Source organism: Odontomachus brunneus, unplaced genomic scaffold (assembly GCF_010583005.1).
Source record: "Odontomachus brunneus isolate Ranch 3 - 2012 unplaced genomic scaffold, Obru_v1 Obru_scaffold_085, whole genome shotgun sequence".
Lineage (NCBI taxonomy): Eukaryota > Metazoa > Arthropoda > Insecta > Hymenoptera > Formicidae > Odontomachus > Odontomachus brunneus.
Genome location: NW_022639535.1, coordinates 540,006 through 567,126, shown reverse-complemented (window position 1 = coordinate 567,126; position 27,121 = coordinate 540,006). Strand labels below are relative to the sequence as shown.

Below are 27,121 nucleotides of genomic sequence, written 5' to 3'. Positions count from 1 at the left end.
CATAATGTTCAATTTAAAATGTAACATATCCGTACTCGAGTCACGTGTATTTGTGACGAATTATGATACAATGTACATACATTGCATAAGAATGTGCTCGCTTATAATAAATCTCGTCAATGATATATAATCGACAAATAATTACACTGTATCCATTGCCGGTATGACCCTCTAATAGTATATATTCGGGATTTTCCCGATATCGAAAATATACGAGCCGAGTTATATCGGTATGAAGTTACTAAAATTTACGGACGCAATGGATAAAGGTTCACAACAATCTTTTGGTCGGAGAGCGACGTCTATATATTGCGGAGATTACGTATTTACAATATCGGCTATCGACACATACTTAATAGCTCCTCTTCTAACTTCGAATCATCAAAATCACGATTTCTTGAGACCAATATACATTCCTTAAACTATGATTCATTACGATTTTTTTCGCTGTATCACCGTGAGCGTTTCACAATGAAGAAAAAATACATTTGAAACACCTGCGTCGGATTCGACTTTAAGCTTTACTGCAAGGTTGAATGGTATAATTTAACGGAGGAGGCGGAACCAGAAGAGGCAGCGGAGTTGGCGGTGGTGGAGCTTGAACGGGTGTTAATATGGATGTCGTAGTCTGCGGCGGCGGTTCAGCGGCTCGAACCGCCGTATTGTAAGCTGACAGATAACTGGGCCAGAGATGTGGAGGCGGTGGAGAACCAGGAGGCGGCGGTGGCGGTGAACGATCGTCCAGTTCGTCAGAATCGTCCATCATCATAGCAGTCAACGGTGTAATACGCGGTTTCTTTAATTTGATTATCTTTACCTGTAAAAGGAACCAAATATTTTAAATAATACAATAAAGACGGATTGAAAAATATTCTATAAATTCTTGTTTTTCTAAATATCTTGTAAACAATAAAAAACAGTAACTGCATACACGTACCTTAACTTTCTTCTTTGTTTTCGGCGGCCTCACTCGCTTCTCCTGTTTCCTGCTCTTTCGAGAGCTATAAATCTTATCTCTTTTCAAGTCTTTGAGCTCGTCGCGGAAGTTTATCGCCGTGGGAGGCGGCGGCGAAGGCATGTCGCCTTCGCCTCCGCTGGGACTGGTCCCTTCACCGGGCTTTATACCATCAGCGAATTGAACTGATTTTTTGTTCTTTTTCTTCAGCTGTCTTGCTAATTTTGATTTTGACTTAGATCGCGGCTTGGAGATACTGAGTTTATCATCAACGCTCGCATCCTTATCATGCTCGTTATCCTTATCCACTTCTTCGTCTTTGTCACTACCGTCCTCGATATTGCCATCCGCGTCCGACAAATCTTCCACGTTGCCGTTAGAGACTAGGTCCCTGAAAAGAAAGTGCATTGATTTGATAATTCACAACTCAGAAAGTTAAGAAAAAAAATTTGATATTGAGGCTAACATTGACCAACCTGAAGCCCGATGTAACTAGAATGCCTTTCAGTGGCGGAGGTGGTAACTCGAAACATTCTTTATTCTCAATTTCCATCAGACTTTTATTGGTATCAGCGTACGTCGCTGTTGCTATCTCATCAGCTTCAGTAGCTCGCTGAATGATCACTTGCGTGGTTTTCTCATCATCGTCTTCATCATCCTCGTCTTCGTCCTCTGCTTCCTCCTCTTCTTCCTCGTCATCTTCAATTTCAGCCTCGGCCTCATCCTCGTCTTCGTCTTCATCTTCATCCGCAGCTACGTCCTCGTCCTCTTCTGTTGATACAGTGACAGGCGTTGCCACTGGCTCTTCCTCATCTTTTCCAGCGTTAGCCGACGGAGATTCGGTCTCACTCTGCTCCTCATTTTCGCGAAGCGCTTTCAGCACTGACGGGTCCACGACTGAGCCCTTGTGACGATCTAACGAGACTCCGGCTGCTTGTCGTGCAAGTATATTGTTTTTCTCCAAGAGCCGTAGAGCTCGTCGATTCGTACGTTCTATTCTTCTGCGTTCCTTCTCTTTCCTGCGTAACTCGCGCAATCGTTTGCGCTCTTCTCGTTCCTTGCGACGGGTCTCGAGAATAGCTTCGTAATTATACACCGGTTGAGCAATTTCTGTAAAGACAAGATTCCAGTCTGTAGTACTTCATATGCGAGACGTTTGATTGTGAAAGAAGCGATATACTTGTATACGTACTTTGTGGCTGGATTTCGTTCCTTGAAGGAAACGCTGTCGCCGCCGTAGGGATTGGGACTGGCACGGGCACAGGAACTGGTAATGCGAGCGGCAGTGAAGCAGCTGGCGACATTGTCGCACTAGGTACGCCGGTGGCCGGTGGCACGGGCATCGGAACTGGCACAGGAACGGGCATGGACATAGGTATCGAGGAGGACGCCGCCGCCGGCGAGGCTGTCGGCACCGTTGAGGAATACAAAACTCCGCTAGACTGATCTGTGCTCGACGACGTTTGAATGGAGCTGGCGCTGCCACTATTTCCAGCGCTACTGTTGCCGTTGTTACCGCTCCAATCCAATGACGTGGGTACTACTTGAAGAACGTTACCTACACGTACTACTTGGCTGGACCCACGTACATTGGTCGATGTACTTCCAGATATGGGTACTTCACGACGCACAGATTGTACTCCGTTGAAGTCGGCTGGCACCACTTGCAAAACGTTGCCGACCTTAATACGAAGAATACACGCGTTTGTATTAAGGAATCGATTATCATGACTACTTGTAATGAGCTTTCATTGTTCCTTCATTTAAACTTAATATTTATAGCTCTTGATAAATAATGAGGAACTATTATATAGTAATCAAATAAGTACTTGTAAAACAGTGGGTTGTTGTCGGTACATAATTTGTTGTTGTTGTTGTTGCTGCTGCTGCTGTTGTTGTTGCTGCGGCGGAGATGGATACGCTATGACGTTGGAGTTAAAACTGGAGGAGTACTCGGAAGATATGCCAGTGGAATTCTTGTTTTGTTGTTTCTTAATTCCTAGCTCTAACTCTAATCTGTAAATTATACCAACGATGTTACGATTCATCGTTTCGGACAATACGATCGATCTTATATGGAAATTATTTTTTTTTTAACGAAGTACAGCGAATAATGATATGGAATCCTTGCGATGAATTCGTACCTGTCGTCGAGCGATAAACGTTTCGGAGAGCTCGTACTGGATTCGTCCATACAAGGCGGGTAGGTCAAATTGTTCTCCGTGTAATAATATTCGTTTCTATTCTCGATTTCGTTTGAATATTGGAAACTCGTGACGGAGCCGTCTATACTATTATTCATGCCCATCTCCGAATCCAAAACGCTCGCTCCCGACTGCACGATAGTCTCTATACGTCTACCCCTTTCGCCACAAGCGTGTTTTCGATTCTCGCTCTCGTCCTTCCTTTCCTTTCCTATTTCGTGAAATCGACCCCTTCCGGGCGAAGGAGATCTGCGTGAAAAATAATAACTTATTTTAGATTATGAAAAAAATATCGGAATTCGCACGAGTAATGTGAAATTTTACTTGGAAGAGTGTAATTCCAACATTCTCAGTCCATGCTCCGGACTTCTCAGTTTCGACGCAGATGATGATCTCGCTCGCGATCTGGAGTTCGAACGAGATCTACTTCTCGACCTCGCTCTTCTTGGTCTTGACTTCGACGTTGATCGGGAACGAGATCTAGATCGTGATCTTGTTCTAGATCGCGACCTCGACCATGTTCGCGAGCGCGATCTCGATTGTCGTCGAAATCGTGATGGCTGTCGCGTAGGTGAGAGTCTCAAACGCGGCGGTGTTCGGCTTTGTGGCTTGTCTAGTCTATGCACCAGATAACCGTGACGGTCTAGACTCGAGGATTCTTTGTCTTCCCATTGTCGTTCTCTTCTCGTACTGGATCTGCTTTGACTAACGGATCAAAGATATCATTATCGCCACGTAGAATACTCAGACTATTTTCGCGAACGAAACGATTAGCATACAAAATAAGCAGATTAATAAGAACTTACCTCCTTCTAAATCTCGTCGTTAGCTGCGGTGAACACTGCCTAATGTCCCTTTCTAAACTGCCCTCTCTGTAGTACGGTCGATCATCGTACTCAGGCAATATTGCCGGGACGTCTTGCGTGACGACGTAAGAATCCATAGACTCATTACCATCTCGTAGAAGATTGCTGGTCTCGTATTGCCAAAATGTCCGATCTACTTCTCCCTCTGCATGGAATCTAATTGCATTTATTACACGTTAATCAATACCTATAATCTTTCATGCATCTAGTTAATTTACTTTCAATATCTGTAGGATGTCGAACAGCTTTTACTACGTAAGAGTAAAAAAAGATTGCGTTTCACGAAATAAAACAATGCTTTCGATAGACGAAAAGCTACTTTACAAATTACTGAATTATATTCAATTAAAATTCATCATATAATACATCAAAATACATTTTATGTAGTACCTGGTGTCTCTGTATTTTTCTTCTATTGTTCTTTCTCGCAACATATCCATCGGATCGTATGGTCTTGTGTCTTTTTCGCGGTCTCTGTCTACGTTGTCGTGCCTCCTTCTGTCCCAATCATCGCGATTGCTCTTAGAATTGTGCTTCTTAAAATTATCTGCAAACCATTCAACATTTGACGATTAGGCAGAGTAATGCGTGCCAGCAAGAACACTCACGAATTGTCAAAATTGAAAACTATCTCTGTAGTGTTTATATCTTTACCTTCGTCGTAGCTGGAGCGAGGTGAAGATCGCGTGTGTCTCTCTCTTCTTTCATCCATCCTAGATCTGTTTGACCGTTCGTCGTCGTACCTGTCTCGTTTCTTCTCTCGGTCTCGCATACCTGAAGAACCAACATTTTCGTCTTTTCTCTTCGGACTTCTGCTACAACTTCTACTCCAACTATGACCGGGACTGCCATTTCCGCTTCCTTGTCGTTCCCAAGAGGTATACGGGCTCCCACTCTTCTTTCGCTTGCTTCGTAACGGAGAACTTGTTCTTCTGCGGCTATCGGTGATGTCCGCTTTGAAACTTCTGCTATCTCTTCTATCCGACTTTTCCGCGTCGTTGGATTTCCTTTCTTTCTTGTCCTTACTATAATCTTGCGAGTATCGTTTCTCGCTCTCTTTCTTGCTAGAATTTTTCTTTTTTTGTTCCCGTACGGGAGATCGCATGCCGGATTGAGCACTAGTGTCGTTCAGATTTCGACTACTCTTATATCTCTTCGTATTCTTACTTTCTTGATTGTAATTCTCGGATTGCTCGGACCGAACGGAGACCGGTTTTTCTGACACTGGAGATTTCGACCGTCGATACTCGATTACAGACGATTTGGGAGCCACGTCAAATTCGTTTCTGTCTAATATTTTATCAGTGATGGGAGTCTCACTGCTGCTCGTCGTGCTGTATTTTAGCGGTCCCTTATTATCGCTCTTTAACGCATGGGATTCTAATAGCTTCTTCTGTATCGTCAGTAGAGCCGCTGCATGCTGAGCAGGATCCTGCAAGGGCGTCTCCAGTACGTGTTTCGATTTCACTTGCTCGTTGGATCGTCGTATCAGCAGTTGCTTGGGAATAAGCTTGAGCGCCGCAGTTTTTTCTTCGTTCGGCTCGTCATCTTTAGTGTGTTCCGTCACGCTCGAGACACGCGGCTGCTTATCGCGCGATCCCTCGGACTCGTATTCCGCAAAGATATCCATAAGTGTCGATTTAGACCCGTGTACGTTCGGACACGGTTCATTCATCGGTAAGTCATCGAACAAATTGCTAACTTCCTTGATGTCGAATTTGTGAGGAGACACTTTACGCTCCAGTTGCGTATCCAAAACATTCTCAATATTCTCGTTCACTGGGTGCTTGGCATCACGCAGTGTTGTTAATTGCAAGAGCATATCAGTCGTGGGAATTGGCAGTTCTTCTACGATCAACATCTCCTTTCTTGTTTTCTTGCGCAGTGAAGAATTGGAAGAGCTACTGTCATTAGAAGCTTCCACATCCTACGAAATAAGAGTAAATGGTTGATTAAGTGCGCTAATAAATTTAACAATTAATTATGTAGAATCGTTTATGTGTGAAAGCAAAATTACCTGAGATTTTTGAGAAGGCGCCGGTGAGCTGGGGCTGTACAGTTCAATGGGTTTCTCCTTGAATTTTACATCCAACTCTAGAATATTTTTAAAGTGATCCCTGGTCGAATGCTCCTTCGTAGTGGATGCAGTTTGCTCTTCGCTCGTCGTCACGGTGATCAAGTTCTTCGTCGATGAGTTTTCTTCCGCTTTCTTCGCTTGTCCAGACCTGTTTGCCACTTCTTCCGACGTCCACGACCTCTCCAGTGATTCTCTGTTCTGTGGTTTCCTACGGTAAAAATCTACCAAGTCCGACTTGGAGGAGGAGCTTTCCGAATGATCCACTCTGTGAGGAGTTTCCTTCTCTGTTTTTTCGAGTTTCTGTTCACATTTGAGGCTGGACCATTCGACATAATCTTCTTCCCATATATCCTTAACTTCCAGCTTTTCTTCCGACTGCGAACCCATGTCCCAACGGCTCTTCTTCACTCGTTTAGACCTGACCGGCTCGAGTTTCATTATCGGCTTACTCGCGTCTTGCCTGGTGTTCGTACTTTCGTCCAGTTTATTCCACACTTTGTCCGCTTTAATAATTTCGTCTACCTTGCGAATCTCGATTTCCTCATCGCTCTTCTTCAAGAATGATTCCTCCTCTATATCCCAGTCGTCCCTCTTGCGTTTATTCTTCTGCTCCAGAAGCATCATCTCTTCCCTTTCACCCTCCTCTTGTTCTTCTTCCCATATTCTTATTGCACAGAAACGCTCCTGCCTCTTTTTTTCTTTCGTAGCTTCTTTCTCTACCGCGATGTAGGTGTCCGTTTTCTTCACGTACTTGATTTCCTTCTCAATTTTCTTAGAAGCACTCAGACTTTTCCGTTTGCTCGCGGCCAAGTCCGGTATCGCTTCCAAGCTGTCCACTTCCCACTCGTCCGCTAAAAGTTGCTTTCGACACACTTCCTTCTCGAGTTGTGTCAGAGATGGTACGTTTAATGTGTCGAAATCGGTTTCTCTCCATTTCTCCTTTTTCTGCTTCTCTGATTTTTTAGAATATTTCGTCTCGTTTTGTATGTGATGAGTAATACGCTCACTTTCTTTCTCCCAGTCCGTAAGAAACTCAGTGCTGCTTCGAATATCCTTCTCCCGTCTTCTTTTCCTTTTTATTTCAACTTCCTCATCCAATTGTCCTTTCCCGCCTTCACCACCTTTGGACGATCTATTCTTGTCCTGTTCAACGTTGTCCCGATTTTGCTTTCTTTTTCTTCGGTGCTTGTCTTTATCCGAGTCGTTTACCTTCTCCAATTTTTCAATGCGATCGCGACTCGACATGTCGGCTTCATTTTGCTGCGTCGCAATCATGGAATCCATTTCCCATTCTTCTATGAAGTTCTCGACGGATTTGCTCTCCTTGTCCTTCTTTTGCTTCACACATTCATTGTCACGTGCATTTATGTTTTTTTTGCGAACCGGTGTCACCTGTTCGGCTCTCGTATTCTCGATCATCGCTTCTTCTTTAATGTTTTTTATTGGAACCACCGAAGGTGACGCTATCACAGGTGACTTGGGTATAATTTTGTTGATATCACCGTTATTAACAGACTTCGTATCAAACTGTTTGGGCTCCTTCGCTTTCTTTTTGACTTTCTTTTTCTTCTTCTTTATACGTTCGTCGGACTCACTGCTACTGGAATCGCTGCTCATCTTTCTCCTTCGTTTTTTCTTCGTTCGTGCAGCGCGTCTCGCCTTTTTTCTCTTTTTCCCAATTTTCTTCTTCCGTTTTCTCTTTCTCTTTTCGTCCGAACTGCTGGAATCGCTGCTACTGCTGCTGCTACTGCTGCTGCTGTCCGTGCTGTCAGAATCTGAAGAAGACGAGTTGTTTGGCATCTTCCGTTTACGTTTCTTTTTTTTCTTCTTCTTTTCTTTCTCCACGTCAAAAGAGCTAACTGAATCGCTGCTAATTGAATCACTGCTAGATATTACTTTCTTCTCCTTCTTCTTTTTTTTCTTCTTTTTTACTTCCCTGGAATCCGTGTTCTCATCGCTCAATCGCTCCACTTTAATTCTAACATTCTCCCAATCGCTTGGTATCGATTTGGAGTCATCAGTCACGTGATTATCAGATGTATGCTCGTTTTGTATGCTATTTTTACTGATTTCTATTTGATAGTCTGGGGACACAATAGATACTACATCGCATTCCGTACTCTTGATCGATCCCTCGTGTTTATCCTCCTCCTCGAACTTCTCCTTCTCAAATATTTCAATGTTCACTATACTTTTCTCCACATTAGATTCTATATTAAACTCATGATAACTACGCGGAGAATACTCCTTAGTTACTTCAGTCACGGGCGATGTAGGTACGGGGATATCAGACACCATTTTCATGAATTGCTCATATTCCGAGGCTAATTTCTCCTCTCCGGCGGATTCCAACTGTAAAGAAAACGTCGAAGCTTCGTCATTTGTTGTCATGTTGTCGATTGTTTTCTCACTGGACTCCCTGTTGTCATCCTTGTTGTGTGTGCTCTCGACAATATTGTCGATTTTATCTTCGTCTGTTACATCGGAGGGCGTCGGAGGGTTCTCTTGTTGACTTAGAGAAACAGAGTGCAGCTTGTTTATTGGTTTTTCAACTCCCTCTTTCGTTACGATAGTAGACGACGTTCCTTCCTCCTCGCTATCCCACTTCGATTTGGGCAGTTGTACCTGCCACTTGGCATCTTTGTCATATTTGGTATCTTTATCAATCTGTTGATACCAATTACGCTTATCCATTACAGCATCCGAATCATCCGCCTTAATCCGTGATGAAGTCGCTTCACATATATCTCGTATCTTCTCGCGACGATCAGGAGTGACAATTGGCAGGAGCTGCGAAATGTTCAACAAGAGCGAAGCGCGTGGATTTTCGCAATACAACACTTGAGATCCCCTCGCTCGCTTCGTTAACTTTATCGATTCAGGTGGATATTTTTTGGGCCCGTCAAGTCCCTCAGCAACTAGTGACTGACGTTTTAGACGGTAATTACTCAGCATTAACATCTGCTCAAAGTAACGCGTATAATCTTGCCCTGTTCTGAAACATATCAACACGTATACATTTAAATCTCAAATCTTATTCTTAAAATCTCGTATGTTAAAAATGTATCATACTTGTTTCTCAATGATCGCTCTATATTATCGCGTCTTTTAAATTGCATGATATCGTTGAAGTCCAAACCACATTTTCGTATCTCCGCCCAAGAATTACATTTCATTAATTCTTTTTCTTTGCTCCTATTATCTTTACACTTTTCCTTCTTATCCTTATTTTCCGCATCCACTTCAGAGATATCATTTCGCTTATCTCTAGTGTTTTCTTTCTTACTCTTCGTCTCGTTCTTTTTCTCTTTTGTGTCTTCTCGTTTCTCCTTTTCACTTTCTTTTTTATCCTTTCCTTCTTCTTTTCTATCGCGACTCGTGTCTGTCTTGCTATTGTCTCGTTTATCTCTACCGACTTTTTTCCTTTTGTCTTTCTTATGTTTCTCTTTATCTTGAGATGATTTTCGCGGTAATCGATCCGCGCTTTCATTCCAATCTTTCACTTCTCGGATCGAGCTATCTTTCTCAGTTTTGTTACGTTGTCGACGCCTTAAAAGTAATTTTCTAAGATTTATTAGAATATAGAAAATAAAATAATCCGAAGATTATTTGCATATTGAATGTGCATAAAAATTAAATATATATATATATATATGTTTAATATAAACTATTATACCTTTCCGAATATTTCCGATCCATTGTTGATTTAGTTGTATCTCTACAAGAATCACTTAGCTTATTGTGTCTATTCTTTTCTTTTGTGTGTCTCAAACCTACTACAGAACTTGATATATGCTTTCCGATTTGATTCTCATCATCTATACTTGCTACAAAAAGTTTTTGTTATTGAAAGCCTGATATTATACAGTTACAACTATAATTTATTAATTAAAAGTAATTTATTAATTAATACCTGCTGCCATGGCCTCTGCCAGTAACATCTTACTCTTAGATTCCTCCCTTCGAATTTCCTCAATAGCCAGAATTTTTTCTCCTATATAATTATAAAAATTAATTTTATGAAGTCCATGTAAGAATCAGTAAGTGTGCAATCTTTTAATTGTTGAGTTTTAAAATAGAATATATTCTAATATATATATATATATATATATATATATATATATATATATATATATGTGTGTGTGTGTGTATGTGTGTGTGTAGATTTTTTGACAAGTTTAGATATTTTTCCTTCCTCTTACTTTAACAGAAAACTAAACAAATATTTCAGGTTATTTTAGATGCCTTACAATAAAAAATTTAAAGCTACACTAATTTATAACTGTAGAAACAAAGGTGTATATTCTATTACATTACCTGGTTTTTTTCTTGACTTGGTGTTAGTATCTTCTTGTACCACTTTATCCTTTGTTTTTAAAGCTCCCGTGGAATGCTGAGATATATTGGTCTTAACTTTTGGTAGAACATTGAACTTCTTAGCAAATGCCATCAATCGTTTCTTGGCTTGAACTTTACCAAGTACTGGTTTTACCATCTTAGGGCTCTCTAACCTTGGTGTATCACCATCACTTATTTGACCCTTGGTGCTCTCTGGTGTCTCTGGCATTTGTATGTCCAATAAAGAAATTGAAACATCTGCTGATTCTTCTGGGATGTAAACATCTTTTGATTGGGAACTATCATCTTTCTCTATATATATTACAGAAGACAGTCATTTAATAAGTGATTAATTCTGTTAAATTACTTGTAACATTCAAAATAAAAAGATTGTTTTACCTGAAAAAGGTGTCTTCTCCTCTTCTGCCATTATTAAAGTCTCCAATTTATTGAAATTCTATCTGTTGATGAAAAATATAGAAAAATATTATAGAAAGAAAATATTAACATACACTGTTAAAATTAGAGAGTTGTGTATATATACAAAATGGTTTGTACAAATGTAACAATTACAGATATTAAATAATATTATATGACTTATAATAGTCGATATAAATATATTGAGATATTTAATACTTAAGTAATAAATCTGAGTGAATTATATACACAACAATTTTGTTAGTTACGACGGAATATGTGCAATTTCAGAAGCTAGTATTTCAGGCCAACTTGATGTTTTACCGTCATTTACATATTAAAGCACCGAGCAATGCATTGCCCGATTAACAATGTCAATATCGGTGCGTTTTGTAAAGTAAAAATACGAATTTGAGTAAATCCAAAACTCATTTCATCGGTCAGTTCAGTTTCTATTCCTCGTTGTACTCAAACGAAACTAATGCACGAAACACGGCCATGTTGACTAAATCGCAAGACTGCCAACGACGCGGAATAATCTACATCATATTAAGGTCGTTCTACATTATAACGTGTTCGACTGGCCTTGAGTTAATCGCTTCGAGAACGATTAATGACGTCATAAGTCTCTACTAACCAATCATAAAGTTTATAAGTACTTGTTCGACCAATAAACGTAGGCTAAACAGAGCCAGTCGAAACATGCTATAACTTACAACCGTAAATAGAGCTGCTTGCGATCATGCGATTGGCTGCTTGCGATCATGCGATTGGCTGCTTGCAATTAATGAGAACGATCTTTAAAGGTCGTTCTCCCTTTGAGGCGTTTTTTCATTTCGTGACCACTATACTGTTTGGTTGGTCGGTTTGGTCCACTTAACGCTCGCAACGCTTCGAGCAACAAATGCAGGATTCACACTGTGTCCGATTTTCGACGTACGACATCCGATATCCAATAAGAGAACAGCTTTCTAATAAAGAATTCAATTCTCCATTGGAAAGCTGTTTTCCTATTGGATATCGGACGTCGGACATCGGACGCGATGTGAATCTTCCAAAAGATAGAATGACGTTCGCGGCGTTGCGAGCGTTAAGTGGACCAAACTAACCAACCAAACGCTACCTTGATTATGGAACGAAAAAACATCTTTAATTGCAAGCCGATCGCGAGCAGACGCAATTCTTATTGCGACAGCCAATCAGAAGCATCAATGGTGCTACTGACGCTTCTGGCTATCGCAATAAGAATGCAATCGACTTGCAACTAATATAGAATGACCTTTAAAGAGAAGCCTAATATCTCCTGCACACAGGACGCGGTAATGCTTGTCGCGCAGCGGAAGTCCGTGAGACAGCCAATCAATATGTTCTTTTTCCGTAAGAGCTAGAAGGTTATTACGGAAAGCAGCATATTAATTGGCTGTTGCGCGAACTTCCGCCACGCGGCAAGCATTACCGCGTCCTGTGTGCAGGAGCTATAAAGCCCGTATCAGATTATTGAGGCGTTTTGTGACCACGATGGGTGCTTTTCAGTTGCGTACACTATGTTACACAAAACCAGTTTATTGGTTGCATATTATTTTACAAGATATTTTAGATAATATGTGACTAATAAACTGGTTTTGTGTACGTGTGTGTCAAGATGTGTTAAGCAATTGGAAAGCATCCGATACCGTTTGGTTGGTTGGTTTGGTCCACTTAACGCTCGCAACGTCTCGAGCAACAAAGATAGAATGACGCTCGCGGCGTTGTGAGCATTAAGTGGACCAAACTAACCAACCAAACGAAAAAACACCTTTGATTAGGATTGAGATTGAATTGAAATTTAGCCAATCAGAGCAAAATTCACTAAGCTCAAGTTTGGTGAACTTTGCTCTGATTGACCAATTTTCAATTCAATTTTGATCTTAATCCGTAGTCTGATACGGTCTTCACAAGCAGTGTGCTATTCCATTTCATTTTATTGGCTCCGGGAAGTAGTGTGGTCAGAAATCACACTCAGCAGAGAGAAATCTGAGAATGGCCACGCCATACGTTTGGCCGACACCGATTTTCACGCTGTTCGATGCGCCATCTGCACCCATTTTTTAGATGGAACTACGTTCTCTACATCGCATAATTGCGCATGGACAGTCCATGTTTTCAACTACGCAATTATGTGTTTAGCACGGACGCGAATCGCCAGAAAATGGGTATAGAATGGACATGCAACAAATCGACACTTTACCGGCCGTGTCTGAAAATGGGCGTAGAAAACGTAGTTCACCTCAAAAATGGGTACAGATGGCGCATCGAACAGCATGAAAATCAGTGTCGGCCAAAATGTATGGCGTGGCCGCTCTCAGGTTTCTCTCTGCGCCCAGTAGCATCGGTAGTATCGAGAGGGGATAATGCATACAAACGTGCCTGTATACATGTGCGCTCCGATTAAGTTCAGAGCGCACATGACATGGGCACGTTTGGGTGCGTCATCTCTTTTCAATACTACCAGTGCTACTGGGTGAGATTTCTGGCCACAGTGCTTACAAGTACATATGTTGATCAATTGTTTGAAGTTAGTAAATAGACCTGAATTCCAGTTAAATCGCCGTGATGTAGAAAAGTGTTTGAACTTGTTCAGACGTGATCTGTGATTTTTTGTTATTGTATATACTTTGGATTGGAAAAGTTATAAAATTTAATATTTAAACATCCATTAGTGGAATATTTGCCTTATCAGGTTCCTGGAGTTATAAATTAAGAGAGAAAGTGAGAGATAATAGACGTACAGAAGAGAATTTAATTGAAATCAGTATGATAGAGATTACAGCAAAACTCGTTCGTGGTCCTGTATATTTCTCCGGAGAAATTATAGAATGTTTGGTTACTTTCACCAACCCACCAAATCCTATACATCAGATATCACAAAGTCACAGGTATGTTAATTGACAAAGTTCTATCAATAAGACATTATAACTCTTAACATTCTTAACCCCAATCTTTTTTACTTTTTATAGTGATCTGTTTGAAAGTCTTGCTTGGGCAAGTGCACAAGTCCATTGTCAATGTTCGACAAATAGTAAAGCGGTGTTCTCGGAGAAAATAAATACCACAGCTCGTTCAGTGGCAATCAATGCAAGTATGTCTTTAGAAGAATCTTATTTTAATATTTTGTATTTTATTTTATTGAGATATATATAAATATATATATTTGTATTGTTTTATTGCAGATACTACATTTGCACCATGGCAACAAGACAATGGACACGTAGTATTGAATACTAAGCCGAAGATCTTGTTTTGTGACTTAAGATTGTCACCTGGTGAAAATAAAACTTGTAGGTAATGATAGTGGTATATTGTGATAATCTCATATATTTTGCTATATATTTAATAAATTTATTTTACCAGACATCTACCGTGAAACAATACCTAGTGATGCTCCACCATCATACAGAGGACAAGCTGTAAAATATTCTTATAAGATCACAATTGGAACGCAAAGAGTGAATACAGCCATAAAACTATTACGCGTACCTTTTAGAGTGCTATCTTTGAGTGGTAAGTCTTTGTATCTTAAATAGAAAATATTCTTTTATCTATATCCGAATACACAATACTTTTAGTACTTTTTTTAGTACTTTACTTTTAGTAACTTTTGTTCAAGTTAATAATAAATAGATTCATTTATATAATATTTACATTGCATTTTATTAATAGATATTAGGATCTTAAAACTATGCGCAACTTTGAAAGATTATATAAGTTTTGATAAATATAAACAACAGAAATATTTAATATCTACTGCTTGTGTTTTACAGAATTGCCAGAAATAATGGCATGCAATGACAGCGTAGATTTGAGTCCAAATAATCCGTTCATGGAAACACAGCACAGAGAAACTCCCTTAGATATTGCTTTACAAACGCTGCAGGTATTTTCTTCATTGTATTTATTAAAATTGATTTGTAAGATTTAGTATTTCAATGATTTTTCTAAACTATTCTATACTATTTTTTCTTTTCTATTCTATACTAACTATATTAATTATGTGTTTTTTTAAATGCAGAATTTGACAGCCAGACGCAGCCCAAATTTCTATAATGTAACGAATGGCCGTGGCCGTGTGGTACGATTCTGCCTCTTTAAAAACTCTTACAAACTCGGCGAAGATATAGTCGGGACGTTCGATTTCTCGAACGCGACCGTGTCGTGCGCTCAAGTGTCTGTGTCTTTGCAATCAGAAGAACACGTTTCTGAAGAGTACAGACGCGGAAAGGCTACTGCGCCCACTCTCGTCAGCTACAACAAGCATCATGAAATGTGCCTGGGTCTTAAGTACTCGCATTTGGTACTACCTATACCACTGCACGTCACGCCAGACTTCACCACCGATTTGGTGACACTCAAATGGCGACTGCACTTTGAATTTGTCACAACGCCAAAGCTAGTGGAGATGCCAAACGAGAGCACTACTAGTTGGACGGGACCGTCCACGTTGGACGTCGAGACGATGATCTGGGATCTTCCGTTACACATTCATCCCACCACCACGCCGCCCAATACGGCGCAGCAGACAAAATATAATATAATTATTTAGCCACTACAGTAGTGGCTGTGTTAAGTATGCGATAGGAAAGAATTATTTGGACGTTCCGACGATGGACACGTTACGAGAACGACGTAGCAGTGCTCTGATAATGGACTTCGTGCGATATGATAGGACACGATAGGATACGATAGGATATTTTGGATTTTGTGCAGTAGTTCCCGTTTCGAAGCAGAAAGATATTTTCGTACGTTTATATATCTGTAGGTAAGTCATTTTCAATGACAAAATACAAATCATTCGATGATAGAAATCGATCATGTTTGTTTTTGTGCATCGTCTATGATCGCAATTTCAAACTTATCGATCTGTGAAATTTCGCGATAGCAATTATGACTGTATTGACAATGGAACAGTGACACACTGCTTTTTAATTTCCTGATTGTGGGGGTCGCCGGCATTCAGGATAATGGTTCCTAAAAACGTTCTATTCTCCAATTAATAATAACTTTGCGAAAATAATATATATTCCGGCGTGACGAAGAGAGATTAAAGAACTGCTGGTTCAGTCTCTACAAATAATTAACAAACACTCGCACACTCGTTCTTTTTTTGCTCCACTCTCAGGTTTGCAACCGTCCAATTCTTCCTCTGACTTCCTCGAATTTCTCGAAGCATTCTCCATATCATCCCCAAAGAATCCTTTAGAATAATCTCAAGATGTTGATTCATATTGCGAGCTAATGTCTTGTCTCGTAAGGAAACTGTCGCTCGTCTTGGTCAATCGGTAGCCTCGGCTGCAGGGGTGACACTAAGGTCGGCGGGGACGGGGTGGCAAAGGACGGTGCGTGATAATCGTACCGGTAATACGCCAAAGACTCCCATCGGGTAGGATGCTGTACCTCGTAAGACGTCGGTGGAGCTGGTGGTGCGGTCGCGTAATAACCTCCGCTGCCTCCTCCACTACCGCCGTTACTACCACTAACTATAGATCGGTCATTGGGCACGTTGGGCATCGTGTAGCCGTATTGCGGCTCCAACAGGCTCTGCAAGTGTCTGATATACGTAATCGCATGCCGCAGCGACTCGATCTTGGAGAGTTTCTTGCCGGGCGGTTTGCAGATCGGTAGCTTCGATCGCAACAGTTCAAATGCACGATTCATGTCGCGCATGCGAGTGCGCTCGCGATCACACGCCGACTTCTTGTAGTCTGAAATCGTTAATTACACCCGCGGGTTAACGACGGTTCTTGCTCGGCCGCGTATTCGTCGTTGTCGACGACGACGACGACGTAATGTCGCGCGAGCGCAACTTGCTCGAACGAATCGAGCGAGCGAGCGAGCTGAAATCCAACTTTTTCCGAAGGACGCTTCAGCTGCCGGATGGAGCTCTGACAAATTACACGTATAAACTTTAGCCTCGAGGCGGGGGATTAGAAAAATACGAGAGGTACTTCCGTAAAAATGAATATCGCGGTGAAGGTTTTCCTCTTTTAAGTTACCTACGTATTACAAGCGATCGTTGCGAGAGTGCGACTAATTTTTATCGAGTCGGAATCCTCGAGAACTTATTCGAGAGACATTCAGAAAGAAAAAGAAAGGAAAAACAAAGAAGGACTAAGCGTGATCCTTTATTCTATGTGTCGACACGAACAACACGCGGATATTACGAGCATAAATTTCGAATGTTCATTCTATAAAATGTCTGAGAAAAATAGACTGAAGACTGCACCGTGAAGTACCGCTGATTTCCCTTGTCCTTGGATAGAAGCGTTTCTCGGACGAAATCGACGCGCGCTCGAAGATGACGAGCGTAAGAGCGAGCCGCAAAGGTTAAATACCAGAGCGATTTATGTGTTAATTAAAAACGAAGGATATAAGATTTTCCAGTGCGTAATTGCGAGCTCACAGTTTCCCATCGCACATAATTGTAGCAACAATCGTAGCGTATTAATTTATTGGTTAATCGCACGGTTTATCATTCAATGGAATTCAGTTTGCGTTAGCGTATGGTAATTATGCACGCAATTATCCTCTGCGTGTCAACAACGTGTCTCGCGGGGAAATTGTGCTGTCGATCCGCGAAGGAGCTATTGACAGCGGTGCGACTCACCTCGTCCGAGAATTGGCTTTTTCCCGGCACCATCGGCCGCGATTATATTGAGAAATATTTAACGTAAAATCGCTGGAACGATGATGCGCGATAAGTGTCTTAAACTCGTTTGCAAACGTATGATTTGTAACTGGAATTGCAGCCACGCGCGCGGAATCGCTCTGCTGCAAAATGCACTCCAACTACGCCACTAGCTTCCTAGTTCATCTCGCGGAAATCAATAATTACGTAACGCTTAATTATATCACATATATCGCGTATACCGCGGTTGGACGTCCCGTCTTGTACAAAACTTCAATCGACGCGGCAATAAAAAGAGGCTATTTGTACCATAAGAGTCCAAGAAAACCACAAGAAAAACTAAAATGCAAAGCAGCAATCTGTTCTCCTGGCTGCGGTCTCGAGATAATCGGCTTTTTTCCACTCTAATTTGTTGATGCTGTTAGGCGGCGTAATGATAACTCGCGTAAGGTCGTTCTCACGTCGTTAGTTACTGCCAACCGAGGATTAGACGATTCTTCGTCATTTTCTAGAAACAAAGCTAAAACGAAGCCGGAAATGACTAAGATCGCGGCTTTATTTTAATCAGACTTTATGCGTTTCATGGTTTCAATTATTACCGTGGCGATCCGTCTTTACTTTTGACTTCACGCTTTCGGGCAGGCTAAAGTTCAGCGATCTCGACGTGCAAAAAATGCGATGTGGTCTTGAAGGTAATATTTTATTCGTACGCGAAAAGGGACGAGGTTGAATGAAGCGCGGTACTTTCGATTGCCTTTGCCATACACACGCAAGAGAATGGCGGTGATGCGCGTGATGCCGACCTCGGAGGTTCTCCACGTGGACGATACGAAGCCGAATTCTGGAGCTGGGGCAACGAAGCAAGGTCGAGACCGCGGCAAAATGGTGGAATCGAAGCAAAGCTCGATCGAAGTGGCGTTTGTCGAGTGCGACAATCTCGGAGCTGAGAGTAAGAAATAATTAGCAATTAGGTGCAATGTTGCAAATGTTCTTTCCTATATAATTAATGCGTCTCTGAGACGCGCACGCATCAACAGTGATCAACAATATAAGTCGAATAGTAAGTTGAACTTGTAAGATTGATTTAATAACGATCATAGCGTCAGAGACACAAATAATTAATTCCTCCCAATTTCAAAGAGGAGAAGAAATGTCAGGATATCTGCGTGGAGACTGAGGAGGTCATCGAATTTCCGGAGGACTCGACGTGTTCGACGAAGTGGCAGGAAGACATCGCGACGACGGTCCCGGGCGATTCCGAGCGATCAATCGAGTCTCCGCGGGCCCAAGAGGAACATCAGGAGAACACGCGGGAGACCGTATGCAAGGAGAAATTGCGAGGAAATCGGCCGGAGCGCGGGCACCAGAGCGTCGACCGGAAACAGCGCTACGGCGATCGGGGCACGGTCGAGACCGAAGGTGGGAAAAGCGGCGGCAGCTGGTGGAAGGACGGCGGGAAAACAATTTTGCAGTTTTTCGCCAAGATCCTGGGTAAACGTAGCAGAATGGGCGCTAAGGAAGCGACGAATCGCGTCTCGCCCAGCGGCAATAAGCGTCACGGCCAACATGTCAAGCGCGTCTCGAGAGACGACGGAAGCCGTAAAGCGCGCAGAAGAACTGGTGTCGATGCCGGCGCACGCCTGAAGAGAGTCAGCAACGGCTACATCGCGACTCACGCGTACAGGTACAGCTAGGATGGCTCAGGGAGAATGCATCTCCAGAGGAGCTCCGTGGAACTCGAGGAGAATTCTTATTAGAAGATGGTCATTGACGTAACGCCGTAATGTCAGCTTAATGGCAATCGGCAATTCCCGTGTGATTTCGATTAATTTAAGAGACGTGAGGTTTGCGAATTTTTTGACCCGAGTAGAACTCGAAAGAAACTCTTATTAGAGGACTGTCATTGACGCAACGCAAATATTTGCCATTTTGGTCGAGATTTCCGTGTTTCAATTAATTCGAGAGACGTGAAGTTAATGCGTTTTTGACTGATCGTGCGCTTTCGCGGACCCTTGAGTTGTTGCAAATTGAGTTCGTGCGAGATCACTCGCACGTACATATATAGCTACGTAGTACACAGCCAGACAAGATACGCGTCTACAAATAACTTTAAACGTCGCGCCAGGCGAAACGGCGATGCGAGCAAACGTCGGTATAAAAATGTGCCGGTGAAGCCTAAATTGAATACAGAGCCGTGACGCGAAAATAGCTCGCCGGCTCTTTCCGAAATGCGCATACGTTTCTCCCCTCGAATTTATATTCACAACTCTCCTCGCGTATTTCGCAGGAACGAGAGCAGGCGCAGGAACGCGGCGGAAAATAAGTCACGACAGCGATGGCAACGAGAAGAGCCTCGTTCTTCGATCCTGCGGCAGATACAACGAACACGCGATAAAAATTTGCGAGTCGCACTGTTGGAACAAGAGTTGCGTTCGCGTTTGCCCTTCGCGAAGAACGTCGCGAGCGTCACCGATCAAGCCCTTCGACTGGGACAATTGAGCAGCCCTCTCTGTTAAAAGCTCCACGGAAAAACAACGAGTCCACGAGATATAGAGAGAAACAAGTGGTTTCGCGAAACTAAACGACTTGATAAACTTGATCCCATCGCCCTGAGGGTATTCGCAGTATACTAAGAGGAAAACATGGTAATGACAACTACACGGTGTGATTATAAAGTTTTAAGGCGGATTTTTTAAAAAGAAATACGTAATATCCAGATTATCTACTACTAAGATTTCTTTACAATCTTATCAAATTTTATCAGCTTGCGTGTATTGTATTTTAGAAGTTACGTCGTTTCTTGTGTTGCGTGTTTATTTTCCATTGTCATGAAAAAATTCTTGGAACAATACGTGATAAAATTTTATTTTAAATTTAGGAAAAGTATGTATCCGTAACAGAACAACTACAAAATAGTTTATTAAACTATATACATTACAATTCTACATACAAAACTTGCATAGTCGTCACCTGTACACCTGCCATCACCATGTTTTTTTCTCTGAGTGCAATATACATGTCATTGAGATCACGTCCGAACAAATTGGATTCCAATCATTAACGTCGTGTCTCGCGTGATTTTTCCGCTAAGATACTTAAATTAGTCTAATCGAGGATGAATGTGGTCTCACCAGGCGATGCGCAATTTGATATTGCCGCACCTTTCTCAGTCTGCGAGGGCTCCTGCTGCACCGATTTAATATTGGTTTCGTGGAGCATTTCAAGCTGCGAGTGACTGCCGATTATTTCTGGCTCCGGCACTCTGATCACGAGCACTCCCTCGGGATTCTGTTGGCGTGCCGATTCGTAGCCCGTTCCTTGCCATCTGCCACCTCGTAGAGGCTGCGATCGTGTCGTCAAAGTTGTTGTCGTTTCGTCTGTGGCAACGAGACGCACGATTAACGATGCGATTCTATTTATCGCCGAGCGTTAGGGCTATCGCACACAAATTGACATAACTGCATATGCATAGCATAAGACCGTATGTACCAATGAGCATCGAGTATTAAGTCGCCATATTGGTGTTCGATGCTTAATATTCGATGCTCATTGGTCCATACGATCTTATGCTATGCATATGCAGTTATGTCAATTTGTGTGCGATAGCCCTTACATATCAAACTCACAAAACAAATGAAAAAGGACAATAACTGAAAGGATTGATTATATATGGAGACGTTCGCGCGTCACAGCGATTGTGTTTAATTGACACGTATCGAGCGCGGATAATTTTTTTCCCTTCCATATTTTGACGCATATCTTGTCGAAGACCTACCTGACGGAGTCAGTTGATCCTGCAAACGTCGATCCCGCACCGCGGGTACAGTATTCGGCGAATTCGCTTCCCGACGTGCGGCCTTCTGCTGCTGCTGCTTAGTGTTTTCGTCGAGGTCGAGCAATACCGGCGAACGCGTGTAGTCCTCGTCGTTGCTCTCGTTTTCCGACTGAAACACAAGTGTTTCAATGAGTTTGCACTAGGAGAAAAAATAGTTGATTTAACTAAAATTATAGTGATTTTTTGTATTTGTTATACAAAAGTAGTATCGATGGCTCTAAGATTAAAAATCAATTACAGGAAACAGTTAACAATTTCTGCTTTTCTAGCAACGCAAGTTCTGATTGACTTCTACCTTTTTACCTTTCTGTCAAGGTGTCAATTCTCTCTTAGTGACGTGATCACGTCAAATAAATCATACCTCGTTCTTCAGCGGTTCGCCGCGATACTCCTCTGAATTCCGCTCCATCCTGGTCGTTACTCGGTTCAACGTGAACGGCACTTCGTCGTTGATCCTGGTGTCGTCCATCGACGCACCGATGAGAAACGACGTGAAAAACTGACGAACACTGCTGTATTTCTCACTGTGGTCTCGTCGTGAGGCGTATATCACGTGGTTCTAGCGTTTGTACCGTGTTTGTCCTCGGATAAGATGTGGATCGGCCACAGACAGTCGTTTTATTAATGTTAATTTTATCCGTTGATTAAGTATTCAGGTGTTCCACCCGGGGTTCTCAATTTGTCATCACCTTAAGTGATCGCGGCGAAGAGAGAAATGTATCGCGGCTCGATGAAGAGAGAGAGAGAGAGAGAGAGAGAGAGAGAGAGAGAGAGTAAAGGTTGTTCTCTTTTTCTCTCTTTCTTTTTCTCGTGTCGCGAATAATTCTGCTTTTTTTCTGTCGAATGACACAAGAGTTCTTCTTGAAGAGTCGAACGGATGAAATGGAGATATGGGATATACCGGAATACTTTGTGTACCATGTGGCATTAGCATAAGTGTGAGAGCCTCTGGGATGATCGGGATAAAAATGGGGGTACAAACATCGGGACATAATAGACGCCCGACCGATGGAAATACTAATGAGGTGGAACCGTGTTAAGTATAACAGATCGTGAAGAATGGCGCACGTGGGCGGAGATGCGCGACGGGAATTACGAATATGAAGGAAAATGAAAAAAGAGGAAGGAAGAAAGACTCGCGGACGCAATTACACGAACGGCAACTTCACCGGGTGGAACGTTCCGTGAAAATACGAGAGCTCTGGACATCGTCGAAGCGTTTTCGAGTGATGAAAAAAAAGAAAAAAAAAATTGATAGTGGTTATCTCTTGTGTGTGTGTGTGTATGTATGTGTGTGTGTGTCACTTTTGTGCGCGCTCGGTTAATTGTTGTAAAATATTTTGGTGAAGGAGGCATTTCTTTTTTTCTCTCTTTTTCGTTTGCGGACGACTGGAAGGAATGACAAAGTAAACATGTTTTATCAACAAATTTCATTAAGAAATTCTCGTACAAAGTAATCGTGCGTCTTGACGCTGTCGTATCAAACGCGTTTATGCATTTGTAGGCGTATATAGTATGTATGTGTGTATGTGCGTATGTGTTGCGCATCAACTATTCACACTGTATTATTTATATTCAAAACAGTCCTTCTCAAAATGCAAACTTTATTTCGTGTCGTTTTCATCCAAATATCTTTGAGATTCTGGAGATAAACGACGACGTGGTGGAAGGTTCGTCCGACGCGTTCTGTTGCGCGATGTCTGAAAGAAAACGGCGATACAAAGCATTGTAACGATATTATGCAGTTCGATGAGATCGATCGCTAAGATGAGAAGTTTCGATTACCGTAGGGCAACGAATAATCGTTCCTGTTGTAAAAGAAGCTCATCAGTGCGCCGCGCAACTCGCTGTTGAACACGAAGTAAACCCAAGGATTGACGCAGCTCGTGAGACTATTTAACAGACTTAGAATAGTGAAGGCAGCTCCTGCAAATTGCATCGTGTAAAATATAGCCGCAAACGCAGTGAGGATTCACGAATAATTCGTAGTTTCGGGATTCGAGATACCAAATCGAATTGAAAAGTAAAATGAGAAGCGCAATCTTCTGCCATCGACGTGATAGAGTTCGTATTTTAGTGATAGCATTTCATTGATGAAGTCATTATTATTGTAATTGCTAATGTCGCTTCTCCGATTCATTTCCTCATTGTAATGTCGATGAGATTCTTATATAACATACTTACCGGTGAAAAACGGCGAAGTCTTGGCACTGGGATCCCACGTCGACCAGAGCTGGCATCCGATAAAAGGCGTGCTGGTGACGATGTAAAGAGTGACCACGACGATCGTTTGTTTCACGGTGTTAATCAGTGCCTTGGAGATGACTGGGTCGCGATCTCGCTGCGAGAAACTGACCTTATTGCTCTTCTTGCTCTTCAGATCGACCGCTCCCGACATCTTATTACTTGTCCATATCGAGAAGCATATCCTCAGATAGGTATACACCAACACGATGAAAGGCAATAGGAACTGCGTCACGCTGTACCTGTAATTAAATTTGCGCTGTAGAAGACGTTGCGCTTAAAACTTGGTTACGTTGTTCAATGCATTACCAGGTGATGTAAGCCCTTTCGCCATACTTCATGTGAAACGTAGCCCAACATTCCCAAACATTCGGCGATATTTCTTGATATGAGAATATGAAGATCTGTAATAGAGTTTAAGATTTCTTTGAGACTCCTGGTCTCACTGCTATGGAATCCTGGATTAATGACGTCAAAAGCGAGAAGATGAAAAAGATATTTGAATGAAAAAACACTTCAGATTGATTAGGCATGCTTAAAAATTTCAAAGTTATTTATTGACTGTTAAAGAAAAAGCTTTTGAAGCACTTTATAAGTATGCTTAAGCAATCGGCTTAAGCTGACATCATCATCAATTCAGAGTTCCGCAGCAGTGAGACTAGGAGCCTTAATCAATTGCGCATTTAAGATAACGCTTTTAACGAATGCGATAGAAACTGTCAAAATATTAAGAAATTCGTGAAACAAATTCTTCTCTGTTAATGCATCCATGCATTTATAAGCAAGTACGTGCAATTAGTATCATAAATCAGCGACGCCGACGGTATCAGCGCTTCTCTCCCGCTGTCTACACGGGATAAAAATTAATATCTCAAGTGAATCGATCTCGTTGGTCTCTTGCTGCTCGCGGCAGAGCAGAACAAGGAGCAAAACATGAATAAGACATGCGTCTCTCTTTCTCTCAAAGGAGGGAAACAGAGAGATGTATGAAATTCCCTACGAACCTGCGGCACGCAAAGCACAGCGGCAAGCACCCATGCGCCGTACACCATCGTTTTCGATCTCTTAGACGTGGCGCTGCAGTAATTGAAGGGATAGCAAATAGCGTAATACCTGTCCATCGCGGTCACTGTCAAGATATAAGAACTGAGGTACACGCCGAATGGCTGGCTAAACTTGATCAGCTTGCAGAGCACTGCTCCGCCCTGAAATCTGATGTCGTTTCGTCATCGTTAGTTCGGTTCTCGGCTCGCTCACATCGCTCCGTCAAAAGCTACTCCTCAAACTTTATTCCGAACGCATAGCGAATGTTACGTATGCCCTTTTAATTCCGTTTCTTTTATATGAGCATCACATGAGCGTTGTTTGAGTTTGAGAGCTCAGGTAGGCATACATGGAAAAGACAGATGTGTCAACCAGATTCGATATTAAAATACAGAACATCTAATTTTGTGGTTGCTGCAACCACAGAACAATTGCTGGTTCTGGCGTTATAGCAGTAATGATATCTGGTTGCTCCAACCGGAGTGTGTCCATGGTAAATGTCACTTCAACCGATTTCTGGTTACCGCAACTCAGATTAATTATATTTATGTAGTTGATGTACCAAAGCAACTGAGTCATATCTATCGTACACATTACCATCACACATCAAAGATAACTAGATGCAATTATGCTACTACTTCTGGTTATGTACACTATTTTTATTTTCTGTAAATACTTAGTGTTCGATGTTTCTATAATAGGACTTAATATATGATAAAGCCTGAATATACGAAATGATTAACGATTGTCGGAAAAGATATTGGTTAATTTGGTTATGAACACATCCGATTTGCATTCTTATCTCGTCGCGACACATTTCATGAAGAAACTTGCGAAAACGATAGCCGGATCGTTTATCGATCGGAATATTTATCAACGCGACGCAACGAAATGTCCGAGCGCACTTCCCGTTCGCGCCATCAACCAGAAGTACACGTATCGGCCACAGCGGAGGCTCATTAAAGAACCATGAGGTCGGTCGTGACGGTGCAGCTTACCTGAATGTTATGTCCCAGGCGAGCTGCGGTAGAACGTCTAGCAGACCCGTCAACAGGTCGGCAATGCTTAAGTGTAGGATGAAGAAGTACATCCTGGTGAGCTTACGTCGCTGGTAGTGTCTTTTGGCGTAGAGCGCGAGTAGGACCAGTATGTTACCGATGAGGGTGATGAGAAATATGCTGGTCAGCACTGCGATTTCCCACCTGGCGAGATTTTCGTCCCTTGCGTCCGCCTGTGTCTGCTCAGAGTTCAGCGACAACGACGACGACGTCGTCGTCGACGAGTTCAAATCGTGCGACATATCTCCTCGGGAATCCGCGCACTCCCTCCCTCTTACTTTCTCATCCGGCCGATAACCCAAGATTCATGAAGCAAAAGAAAGAAAGACGGGAAAAACCTTCGGAGATCGCGCGTCGTGCCGATTTTCGCGCTATGCCTACGAGCGTGCGACGTGAAACTGCGTCGCGTACCGTCGGTTGAATATTCATACGAACTTCCGGCGGTGCCGTATCAACAACGTTGGTTCCGACACAACACAACGTGAAATACTTGTTTTAAAAATATTGTTGACTATCGTGAAGCGCGTCGACCGGTTGATCAAACACAGTTGGATGTCACTTGCTGAGACGGACGCGTTCTCGCCGGTGAGATTAGAGGAGCGAGATACGATTGCATCGGCGTCGATTGTTTGCGAAATTCGCGTGATTTCTACATCACTATCGAGCAACGATGTCGCTGATATACTGTGATACAATACCGTCGCGTTGCACATTGCACTCTATATGACTGTCGGACATCACGCGTTGCCTCGAGTCGAGTCGAGTCGAGTTGTAATCCTCCGGGGAGCGGTTCAGGGTCAGATCGGCGACTCCGATTGCTAAGAACCAAGAAAAAAACGAAAGAGTCACGTGTTGGTAATAATAAGATGATGGTTCGGAAATTATTTAAGAAGTATATATGGGAAAAATCGAAAGGATATTTAGCATATGCCTAGAAGAATATCAATCGACAGTAAGGCTAAAATACGTAACACAATCTGCATTATGAGAATATCAGATAGAAACAGGACATGAAATTCTATTTGACCAAACAGTAGTTTTAGCCAAAACTAACGCCTACTTTTCAAGAAAACATAAGGAATTATTTATAAACGTCCAAATAACCTTAACAGGGATAGCGGATTAGCTCTGTTTAGCAAACCATTCTCCTAGTTTTCAAGAAAGGCTTATCCCGCAGCGTGGGATAATTGTATATCCACTTATGACTACACATTCTTTCGACCTATTATCGCCTTGACCTCTTCACTGTGCCCTCTTTTCATCTTCCACCCCAAATCACCAGAATCTCTTATAAAAAAAGATAACTCGCAAGAAAGCGGCAGTTTTAAATCGTCCTGCTCCCTGAAGAAGTGAGCCGAAATGTTCACGAAACGTCGGAACCAAACACAAGGAAGACGCGATCCAAACAAGCAAAGTATTAAA

At 42.2% G+C, this 27,121-nt stretch overlaps 4 protein-coding genes across 17 annotated transcripts; 1 reads left to right on the top strand and 3 right to left on the bottom strand.

Moving 5' to 3' along the window:
- Positions 1–28: 28 nt before the first annotated feature.
- LOC116847916 (microtubule-associated protein futsch-like) lies at positions 29–11,362 on the bottom strand. Of its 4 annotated transcripts, none has more exons than XM_032823435.1 (17): positions 11,182–11,362; positions 10,840–10,901; positions 10,420–10,752; positions 10,016–10,096; positions 9,779–9,929; positions 9,175–9,666; positions 6,043–9,097; positions 4,680–5,952; positions 4,416–4,572; positions 3,966–4,181; positions 3,484–3,864; positions 3,100–3,426; positions 2,785–2,971; positions 2,148–2,637; positions 1,432–2,065; positions 938–1,346; positions 29–817 (listed from the first exon to the last, which is right to left on the bottom strand). In XM_032823435.1, exons 2-17 carry the CDS (start codon positions 10,868–10,870, stop codon positions 515–517), a joined length of 8,520 nt encoding a protein of 2,839 aa, XP_032679326.1. In that variant the 5' UTR covers positions 10,871–10,901; positions 11,182–11,362; the 3' UTR covers positions 29–514. The 4 variants fall into 4 exon arrangements, with proteins under 4 accessions (XP_032679326.1, XP_032679327.1, XP_032679329.1 ...); XM_032823436.1 differs by having other exon boundaries at positions 9,175–9,651; XM_032823438.1 differs by having other exon boundaries at positions 3,100–3,408; positions 9,175–9,651.
- Positions 11,363–13,204: 1,842 nt separating this feature from the next.
- On the top strand, positions 13,205–17,101 carry LOC116847909 (RAB6A-GEF complex partner protein 2). 8 transcript variants are annotated; one of them, XM_032823417.1, is made up of 7 exons: positions 13,205–13,385; positions 13,658–13,772; positions 13,854–13,975; positions 14,067–14,174; positions 14,248–14,397; positions 14,658–14,770; positions 14,906–17,101. In XM_032823417.1, the coding sequence occupies exons 1-7, from the start codon at positions 13,307–13,309 to the stop codon at positions 15,434–15,436; spliced, it is 1,218 nt and encodes a 405-aa protein (XP_032679308.1). In that variant the 5' UTR covers positions 13,205–13,306; the 3' UTR covers positions 15,437–17,101. The 8 variants fall into 8 exon arrangements, with proteins under 8 accessions (XP_032679308.1, XP_032679306.1, XP_032679309.1 ...); XM_032823415.1 differs by having other exon boundaries at positions 13,207–13,385; positions 13,577–13,772; XM_032823418.1 differs by having other exon boundaries at positions 13,233–13,357; positions 13,437–13,772.
- LOC116847912 (achaete-scute homolog 1) lies at positions 15,194–22,509 on the bottom strand. Of its 4 annotated transcripts, none has more exons than XM_032823424.1 (4): positions 21,715–22,507; positions 21,294–21,462; positions 20,680–20,895; positions 15,194–16,595 (listed from the first exon to the last, which is right to left on the bottom strand). In XM_032823424.1, exons 1-4 carry the CDS (start codon positions 21,820–21,822, stop codon positions 16,126–16,128), a joined length of 963 nt encoding a protein of 320 aa, XP_032679315.1. In that variant the 5' UTR covers positions 21,823–22,507; the 3' UTR covers positions 15,194–16,125. The 4 variants fall into 4 exon arrangements, with proteins under 4 accessions (XP_032679315.1, XP_032679314.1, XP_032679317.1 ...); XM_032823423.1 differs by having other exon boundaries at positions 20,650–20,895; positions 21,715–22,506; XM_032823426.1 differs by lacking the exon at positions 15,194–16,595 and adding an exon at positions 17,259–18,461 and having other exon boundaries at positions 20,650–20,895; positions 21,715–22,509.
- Positions 22,510–22,580: 71 nt separating this feature from the next.
- Positions 22,581–26,411, bottom strand: LOC116847911 (arg8-vasotocin receptor-like). Its single transcript, XM_032823422.1, has 6 exons — positions 25,640–26,411; positions 24,602–24,809; positions 23,907–24,001; positions 23,538–23,839; positions 23,139–23,279; positions 22,581–23,053 (listed from the first exon to the last, which is right to left on the bottom strand). Exons 1-6 carry the CDS (start codon positions 25,939–25,941, stop codon positions 22,974–22,976), a joined length of 1,128 nt encoding a protein of 375 aa, XP_032679313.1. The 5' UTR covers positions 25,942–26,411; the 3' UTR covers positions 22,581–22,973.
- Positions 26,412–27,121: the final 710 nt, after the last annotated feature.